Source organism: Pteropus medius, unplaced genomic scaffold, assembly GCF_902729225.1.
Source record: "Pteropus medius unplaced genomic scaffold, Ma_sr-lr_union100, whole genome shotgun sequence".
Lineage (NCBI taxonomy): Eukaryota > Metazoa > Chordata > Mammalia > Chiroptera > Pteropodidae > Pteropus > Pteropus medius.
The window spans coordinates 1,604,125-1,613,622 of NW_024352787.1; the positions used below are offsets into that span (position 1 = coordinate 1,604,125).

The 9,498-nt window shown below is 54.4% G+C and overlaps 1 protein-coding gene across 1 annotated transcript; it reads left to right on the forward strand.

Moving 5' to 3' along the window:
- The first annotated feature begins 1,958 nt into the window (after positions 1-1,958).
- On the forward strand, positions 1,959-6,885 carry ZIC2 (Zic family zinc finger 2). The gene is made up of 3 exons (XM_039849265.1): positions 1,959-3,365; positions 5,135-5,298; positions 5,488-6,885. The coding sequence occupies exons 1-3, from the start codon at positions 2,294-2,296 to the stop codon at positions 5,833-5,835; spliced, it is 1,584 nt and encodes a 527-aa protein (XP_039705199.1). The 5' UTR covers positions 1,959-2,293; the 3' UTR covers positions 5,836-6,885.
- The last annotated feature ends 2,613 nt before the right edge of the window (positions 6,886-9,498 follow it).

Here is a 9,498-nt window from a genome sequence, read left to right on the forward strand (position 1 = left end):
AAGCCCTACCAGTTTGGAGATTTCTTCTCCAAAGGCCGTGAGTCTGACCTGTGGCCAAACTCCAGCCTGAGGCTCATTTGGCCCCGTGCCTCAGGCATCCCTACACTTCCTACCCCATCGTGGCAGCGGCTCGGGCTTCTGGGCATCTACCCCGAGGGTGACACTGTCTTTAAACGACTTCCAAACAACCCCCTCCCTCGGAGGGGCCGCTGCCCAGTGTTTACTGCTGTAATCAGAGGACGACACGAGCGGCAGGGGGAACAGAGCGCGTGGAGCCCCGTGTGCGGAGCACTGCCGGGGTGGGGGTGGGGGCGGTGTCTGGGTGTCCAGAGAGTGAGAGGAAGGGGCACGTCTGGCTTTATCTAGGCTTACCATCCTGCACCTGTGTTTTTCAAGACCACAGAGCAAGTTACTAAGTGGGGAGGAGAGCGATAGGGAGCGTGCCAACCGGTTAGGAGACGCAGTGCGCTCCCGGCGGGGCCCGGGGCCTGTAGTGTCCCGGCGCTCAGGGCCTCCTGCCCGGGGGCTTGGAAATAGCCACGTTCTCGAGCATGCTCGAGGGTACTCGCTTTCGATGATCGCCGGGATTGACTCCGGTCCGCGGGGAATCAGTGGCCTCTGCGGAAGGGCGCCGTTCCCTCCCCGCCCGGCCAAGGGCGCTGTAACCCAGCGGCCTGGGCCCGCGCTATGCTGGCCACCCAGCTCCGTGGAGCTCCGCTGCCGGTCGCGACGAGGCGCAGCGCTCAGCGCGCGAGTGAAGAGCGGAAGGCTTGCAGGCCCAGCTGGCTGCCACAATCCGCCGCCGCGGGAGAGGCGGGGAGCTTCGGGGGCGCAGGGAAGGAGGGGTGGACTGGCCACGGGGCGGGGAAGCCGGATTGACAGGGCCATGACAGCCAATAGAGGCGCCGACAGGGCGGGAGGGCGGGAGACGCCGTTAAAGAGGGCGGTGTGACCAGAAGTCCAGGCTTGGAGCTGGAGGGAGGGAGGGAAGGCCGGGGTTGGAGACGCGGGGGCTAGGGAGGAGGGGAGAGGAAAAGGAGACCAAAAAAGCAAACAAATAAATAAAAGGCTGCGGCGTCGGTGGCGCCCACCGAAATAAATGGCAAATGAAGCCCACTTCAACTGAAAGGGGGGAACCTGCTTTGGCCTCTTCGCTTTTGCTTGGGCCGCGGATTCCGCTTCGTCCCCGCGACTGCGGTTGCCTGCTCCGGGTCCAACGCCCCGGTCCGACTGGCCAGAGGGAGCAAGAGAGCTAGAGATCACTCTTTTTTATTGTTGTTATTGTTTTACGGCCCAGCCTCCCCCTCCTCCCCTCCCTCCGCTTGCCTTCTCCTCCCAGCCCCTTCCCCTCTCCCCGCCCGCACAACAAAAGAGGGAGCAGCGCGGCACCTTCCTTCATCTGGGGGAATTCGTGGCCGCTGCAAGTTTACTACGCCAAGCGCAGCCAATGCCAAGCGCGGAGGACGAGGAGGGCTAAACACTGCGGCCGCGGCGCGGAACAATACCCGTCGCGCAGGGAGGCGAGAGCAGGGACTCAGGGGAGGAAGCTACCGACCAAGCGCGCAGTGGAGAAGGCGCCCGGCCTCCACCCGCCGCCCCAGCGACCCCGCGGCGGTCAGGTGGAGCTGCGGGCACGGCGGATCCCGGTGCCGAGTGCGGAGCTCGCTTGCGTTCTCATTTTCTCCTCGCGGGTCTGCCTGGTCCGCGCGCGGCCGCCGCGCTCGGGCACCGTGGCCCCGCAACTCCTGTGATTTCATTTTGCGGGCGCCTTTTGGCGCCTCCTGGCCGGGGGTTCGCAAGGCGTGCGAGAGTGTGTGCGTGCGCGCGCGAGTGCGCGCAGGGGTGGGGGCCGCGGTGCTGCGCTTGCCCCCCGTCATCCCCCCTCTTCGCTCAGCTCCCCACACCTCCCTACTGCTCCCTCCTCCCGCCCGCCCTCCCCTGCCCTGCCTGCCCGCCCGCCCCCGCCACAGCTCCTTTAATACACTTTGGTTCTCCGCCTGGCTTTGGACTCTTCTCCTCCTCCACCTCCTCCTCCTCCTCCTCCCGAGCCTCCGCCGCCTCCTCCTCTTCCTCTCCGCGCCTTTGCTCCGCTCCCGGCCTCCCGAAGCAGATCCAGGCGGCGGCAGAGGCGGAGGCGGCGGGAGCAAAGAGCGCGGCTCCCAGGGCTGAAGCCGCCACCACCACCACCGCTGCCTGCGCTCGGAGCCGGGCAGCCGCTGGACGCACTGCGCGCAGATCGGGAGTGGGAGCCTAGGAGGCGAGGGGCTCGCCGGGGCGGGCGGGCGCGCTGGCCATGCTCCTGGACGCGGGGCCGCAGTTCCCGGCCATCGGGGTGGGCAGCTTCGCGCGCCACCATCACCACTCCGCAGCAGCGGCGGCGGCGGCGGCCGCCGAAATGCAGGACCGCGAACTGAGCCTGGCGGCGGCGCAGAACGGCTTCGTGGACTCAGCGGCCGCACACATGGGCGCCTTCAAGCTCAACCCGGGCGCGCACGAGCTGTCTCCGGGCCAGAGCTCGGCGTTCACGTCGCAGGGCCCTGGCGCCTACCCTGGCTCCGCTGCGGCAGCTGCCGCTGCTGCCGCACTCGGGCCCCATGCCGCGCACGTCGGCTCCTACTCTGGGCCGCCCTTCAACTCTACGCGGGACTTCTTGTTCCGTAGCCGCGGTTTCGGGGACTCGGCACCGGGCGGCGGGCAGCATGGGCTGTTCGGGCCGGGAGCAGGCGGCCTGCACCACGCGCACTCAGACGCGCAGGGCCACCTCCTCTTCCCTGGCCTCCCTGAGCAGCACGGGCCGCACGGCTCACAGAATGTGCTCAACGGGCAAATGCGCCTCGGGCTGCCCGGCGAGGTGTTCGGGCGATCGGAGCAGTACCGCCAGGTGGCCAGCCCGCGGACCGACCCCTACTCGGCGGCGCAGCTCCACAACCAGTACGGCCCAATGAATATGAACATGGGTATGAACATGGCAGCAGCCGCGGCCCACCATCACCACCACCACCACCACCCTGGTGCCTTTTTCCGCTACATGCGGCAGCAGTGCATCAAGCAGGAGCTCATTTGCAAATGGATCGACCCCGAGCAACTGAGCAACCCGAAGAAGAGCTGCAACAAAACTTTTAGCACCATGCACGAGCTGGTGACCCACGTCTCCGTGGAGCACGTCGGCGGCCCAGAGCAAAGCAACCACGTCTGCTTCTGGGAGGAGTGTCCGCGCGAGGGCAAGCCCTTCAAGGCCAAATACAAACTGGTCAATCACATCCGCGTACACACAGGCGAGAAACCCTTCCCTTGCCCCTTCCCGGGCTGCGGCAAGGTCTTCGCGCGCTCGGAGAACCTTAAGATACACAAAAGGACCCACACAGGTAACCGCGGGCCGGGACAGGGACGGGGCACAGAGTTGGGAGAGGCCGTAATTGGTTTCCTGAGAGAAACGCACCGACAGCACGCCCCTGCCCTGGGACGGGAGATGTTTTTGTGTGTGTGCGAGAGAGCCAGCGGCTTGTTTTTGTTGGAGAACGAAATATTACTGGGCTGGGTTTTTCCATGTGCGGAAATTGAGTTTTAAATAACCAGTGTAACATCAAATGTATGATTTGGGTGATGCAATCCCTTCGTTTGCTCAGCCCGGTTAATAATTTCCGTACTAAGTAGAGCGCACAAAATAAAACTCTCCAACTCGGTGCCCGGGAATGGAGCCTAGAGAGGATTTGCCAGCTTGTCTGAATATGCTTTTCTGCTCCGGCTGTGTGTCTGTGTTTGAGTGGCTTGTGTGTTTTCCCACTTATTTTACTCGGTGTCCAAACGTCCTTCCCGGAACTGTTACCCATTAAATGAATCTGGTGTGAGCCGAAGCAGTAAAGCATCTCGTTTTTAAAGCCCATCTCGGGGTGGGTCGCATAACTTTACGGTGGGTTTGCAGTGGTTTGTGAAATTCTCTAATGAGCACCAGAGGGTTTGCGATTTCAAACTAGGACCTACAACCTGGTCATCGAGTGCCCGGGGCAGCACGACCCCGAGGCGCAATTGCGTGACAAGAGAGAGCCGCAAAAGAACACGCCGCTCGCTTCATAGATTATTCATCTATAACCAGGTCCCAGCCAAAGTCGTGCCAGACGATTTTCTAAAAGAAAGCCAAATGTTTTAGCAACTTCCCCCGTCAATATTTACTCCAAAGTGGGGATGCGCCAGCGGCCTATTGTTCTCTTCCGGGAAGGGAGGGAGGTGAGGTGCGAGACAAGCTTTTAACAAGGTTTAAAATTTGAGAAATTTATTTGCATGAAATGCTTGCTTTCGAGTCCTGTGTCTGAGCGGATGTCTTTAAAAAACAATTTAGGTGCTAATGGAATTTAACGTTAAATGGTTCCCTTTCCAAGTGGAACAATGTTTGAGTTCTCACACCTCTAAATGACTCCACGCATTTGGAATTCTGGCAACAGGATGCTGGAGCCGCCAGAAAATTAAACAGGGAGGTTTTGAAAGCCTTTGCTGACGTTCCCACCCCTCAATGCTTAGTGTGTGCCTCTGCAATCGTTAGATGCTGCCTTATTCCTAATATTTACCTTTTTCCCGACTTATTTTTTTAAACTGAGAATGAGACTAGAATTACAACTAATTTAATTTGCAGAATTTTGGATGAAAAATACTGGCTCAGTCACTATCCACAGCCCGGTCTCCAAACAACACACAGCAACTCCAAATCTAATTGCTTACTGGCCCTAAAGAGATACCGACAGCAGCCCAGCAGCCTGTGTGATTTTGATAATGCCCCAAATATTTTGTCATAATAACAGCTTATCCATGGCGAGACTAACTTGTTGGATGCTGCGAATCCAAGAAACCCCATAGAAAGGCGGGCAAGGCCAGGTGCTACCCCAAATTCGTTATAAACTTGAGGAAATGGGCTTCAGTCGAAGAAAAGTAAAATATAAAATAAATAAGCAGGATTGTCAGCTGCGAAGGCCGTTAATTTTATCTTAGTTCTGCCACAGAGGGGACCCGACCTGTTTAAGGGACCTTGGTCCTTCTTGCCCTTCCTACTTCCTCAACGAGGCCTTGCCCCCTCGGGGGGCTGGCATGGTGGAGTGGGTGGGGGGGCTCGATGTCCACAGCAAGCGCGGTTTGCCGTCCACAGGGGAGAAGCCGTTCCAGTGTGAGTTTGAGGGCTGTGACCGGCGCTTCGCCAACAGCAGCGACAGGAAGAAGCACATGCATGTCCACACCTCCGATAAGCCCTATCTGTGCAAGATGTGCGACAAGTCGTACACGCACCCCAGTTCACTGCGGAAACACATGAAGGTACCACCGGGGTGGCCGGGAGAAGGGCAACCAGCCCGGACGATTTCAGCTGGCCTGAGAAAGCCAGGGTTCCCCGGGGCCAGGGCGGCAGGGTCATTTCTGGGAATGCTCCTCCGGGAGCCTGGCCCCACAGCAGCTGCACTCACACCCAGTCCCCTTTGGTCTCCCCTCCCGACTTTTGTCTTGCAGGTCCATGAGTCCTCCCCGCAGGGCTCTGAGTCCTCTCCAGCTGCCAGCTCCGGCTACGAGTCATCCACTCCTCCAGGGCTAGTGTCCCCCAGCACTGAGCCCCAGAGCAGCTCCAACCTCTCCCCGGCGGCGGCAGCTGCAGCGGCGGCTGCTGCCGCGGCGGCTGCGGCAGTGTCCGCTGTGCACCGGAGCGGAGGCTCCGGCAGCGGCGGCGCGGGCGGTGGCTCTAGCGGAGGCAGTGGCGGGGGCGGCGGGGCGGGCGGCGAGTGGCAACAGTTCTGGCGGGGCAGCGGAACAGCTGGGGGCCACAGCGGCCTCTCCTCCAACTTCAATGAATGGTACGTGTGAGGGCCCTGGGCCTCTCTCCCTCTCCCAGTCCCCACCCTGGCGCAGCTGCCCTCCCGCGCCATTGATTCCCTTTGATTGTGTTATTAAAATTATGAACCTGATTTTTATGATGATGAAAATGATTTTACCAGCAGAAGGATTTTTTAAAGTTTTTTTTTTTTTCTTAATGGCCTAGGCATGAAAAGAAAATATATCCCTTCCGGAGTCTCTGAAGCTGAAAATATTAAATAAATAAAAAAGTAAATAACCATAAAAATATTGAACCAAACCCCCATTGCCTTTCCCCATGCCCGCTTTCTTTTTCACCCCATTCCCAGTCGTCTAACTGTGTACATAGCAGACTTCTTCCTTCTCGGAGGTGATTTTAACGGCTTCTTGGTGTATAGAAGTTTGTCTATTTCTAACTCCAGATTGCGTTCCTCCCTGCCTTCCCTTCCTTTTTCAAGTGATGAACTTTTTTTCCCCTTCATTTTAGTTTACCCAGTTTCTTTTTAATGTGGAAGAAAATCGTTTATTTTGTATCGTGGTATTGAATATTGTGTTCCTTTCCATGAGGCAACTTGATTGTAAACTTCATGCAACTATAGACTGGAAAAAAACGAGCCGTGCCAAAGTCTCCCTTCTGTTTCTTCAACACACTGATCCACAGCACACATACACACCACGACCACCAATGCTTGTGAATGTATTTTTCTGTTAGCTGGGTTTACATGTGATGTTTTAGTGCTTTTGCAAGTTCAATTTGTTAGTTCCTGTATGAAAGATTGGGGGGGAGGGGAATAAACGTTGTGCCGTTAGATTTTTCCGTAATAACACCCTTCTGTAAATACCCGTTACCATATTTATCCATTTGTAATTAAATTATGGTATTAACTTGCTACAGAGGAAACAATATTTATAAAGAATGTTTCTTAACTATAAATATGTACAATTGTGGGCATAAACTGTTTCAGATTTTTTATTTGAAGGTTTTAAGTGGTTTGATCATTTCTTGTGATATGTTTTGAAAGTAATGCATACAGAAATATAATAAAATGTGTTGAAACTGCATGAACATACTAATTTTTCTAGCAAAGTTATTAAGTAAAATGGGAAGGTGGCAGCTGAGGGTCGACACGGATATATATAGTTCAGCTTCTTGAATGAATGTGAGGCACCACCTCATTCTGGGGAGGAAGGTACATGCATGCAAAGAAATGGGGCCAAACTGCCCCTTTGGCAGAAAGTCTCAAAATTCTTTTCGCTGTCCTTTGTTTTGTCGCTGAGAGTGAATTAAATTTTTGGAAAGCCCCTGTGAGGAATGGCGGCAGGAACGTTCAGAGTTTCTAATGGCTCCATTATCTGAGGGAATGCCATTCTTTCAGCTATTTGGACTGGATTTAAGAGCACTAAATATTTCCTTATTCTTTGTTTTCCCTCATCCCTGCCCCCTTTCCTCTCCCTCCCTCTGAAAAGCTGAGGTACAGTTATTTTTAATTGCATGTTTAAAACTGAGCTGAGTGCTTTGTTTTTGAACTTGGCCCAACGATTAAAGTTTAAGGGACTATTTCTACCGAAAGTTTTTTTCTTGAATTTTTTAACAGCTTACTCAAGAAATGTTGCTTATCTGTAAGCTGCTGCACACCAATAAGCAGAATGTTCACGAGAAGGTGATAAATAGACTACCTTTTCATTTAGGAAAGCCGCAAACCATTGCCCCCAAATGAAAGGGAACCTCATCAAGAATTCAGTGAGATAGAATAAAAAGACTAAAATAGCAAGGTGGAAGTGAGGCAAAGAACCAACCACCAGCTTTCTGTAAGGTTTGCAGCCTCACTCCCCTCCCCCACAAGAGTTTATCGAATTTTCAAACAAGGTGTTCCAAGGAAAAAGGTAGAAATAATTTTAATCAAAGTATAGAAAGGAGGAAAATTCTTTTTTAAGTCCCTGAGCCATCGAGATATCTCCTTGAGTATCCCTATAGCTTCCAGAGGCCCTGGCCGCCCCAGTGGTGAAAAGATTTAGGCGGCTTCAGCAACACCTCCATAAGATTGCTAAGCTCATGCAGGGCTCTGGGAGGAGATGGAGAGCACGGGTGGCTGCCACGGAAATCACTGCTTCTCCTTCTCTTTGGTCCTCCACTGATCCGCAGGGACAGGCCAGAGGGCAGTTTGGTAAGAGAAAGGCAACCCTGACCTCTCAGAGGCCACTACACTAATTCAGTGGGGAGGGAAAGACTTCAGCCCTGGGGGCTGTGTGTGTGTGTGTGTGTGTGTGTGTGTGTGTGTGTGTGTGTGTGTGTGTCCTAGAGGTTGACAGAGACTGGGCTAGCCCTCCCTAGTGGCCCTGCGAACTGCCCAAGGCCAACTCCTGAAGCAATCAACCTCCTATTAAAATCAAATTTATAACCCCTAATAATATTAAGGAAAATTATTAAAATAATTGGCATATGTTACTGATCCTTGAGAGATTTCATTGAACACATTATAAGCTGTGAGGAAAATCCTTTAGGGTTTTCTAACACCCCCCATCCTTGGGAAGGGGGCAAAGGAATCAGACTAAAAATTTGTCATAACTTGCGTGAAATGAGATGGTATGTGTTTTAAACTTTGTGTGCGTTTGTATAAATGACTGGCTTTGAGACACCGCTCAAACCCAAGAAGGATGGAATGGGGGCGGGGAGGTTTTGGTATCATATAAGCTCAAAGCCTTAGGGCTTTTCTTCTCATTTGGGGTAAGAAGAAAAATAACAAGAAGGGAATGAGCTCACAGCCTAGGCCAGATCGCTTTACAGACAGATCTGAATGTAAGACAGCTATCAGAGGCTCTCTTAGGTCTCCGGTGCTATGCTAGTTATCAGTAGGATATAAAAATGGGAAAGGGGAAGGTGTGAGGAGGAAGATCACAGCCTGAGATCGGCCTCCTAGTCCACTCCAGGATGTGAGGAGCGGATGAGAGCAGCTTTCTCGCAAAATGGCTCCCAGTTCTCCGGGCCCCTGAGTCTTACCGCTTTGTCCAAACGAGTTACGGACCCGACAGCGACGCCCAATCTCCGCCTTTCTCTTCGGCCCTTAGAACCCCGGAGACATGGTGGGGAGGAGGGGGAGATGGCAAAAGTGTAAGGGTATCAAAGATGTCAGAATTGCTCAACTTAGAAAGAGAGCGGGGACTGGCGGCCCAAGGTCCTGAGCGGCAATGAGGCGCCTGGGCCTGGGCCTGGGAGTGCAGGCAGTTCCTTTACCCCCGACCCTAATCTCCCCATCTAAACGGACCTGAATTCTAACCTGCCCTTGTCTTGACTCCAGAACCACAAAACTGACGCCGGTCTTCGCCTCCCTCAGGGAACCAGAGTTGGGGTGTGGTTCGTAGCCCGCAGGGAGACCCGACTGCCGGCCTGAGGATCATCTCTCCTTGCCACCGCCGTCAACTTGAACTTCAGAATACCCAAGCTCGCTCCCTTCCTTCGTGCTCGGTTCCATCTACCACCGAAAAACTGCCCTCAACGCGAGAATCGCTTTATCCGGAGGCAGCTGGAGCCCCCTCGGGAGGCCCATCATTATTATTATTAATTATCGTAATCCTCACTGCATTATTAATGACTACAATGATAACTAGCATCGGTATCAGCTTCTCCCGGTTCACTGATGTACCCTGAAGTCCCGGGCGGGGAGGAGGTTACTCCTG

Bases quoted from the DNA above. Each gene is read 5' to 3' on its own strand.
- ZIC2 (XM_039849265.1), top strand. From the start codon at position 2,294: ATGCTCCTGGACGCGGGGCCGCAGTTCCCGGCCATCGGGGTGGGCAGC. The intron at 3,366-5,134 runs GTAACCGCGGGC...TGCCGTCCACAG, and splicing joins ACACAAAAGGACCCACACAG to GGGAGAAGCCGTTCCAGTGT. The intron at 5,299-5,487 runs GTACCACCGGGG...TTTGTCTTGCAG, and splicing joins CACTGCGGAAACACATGAAG to GTCCATGAGTCCTCCCCGCA.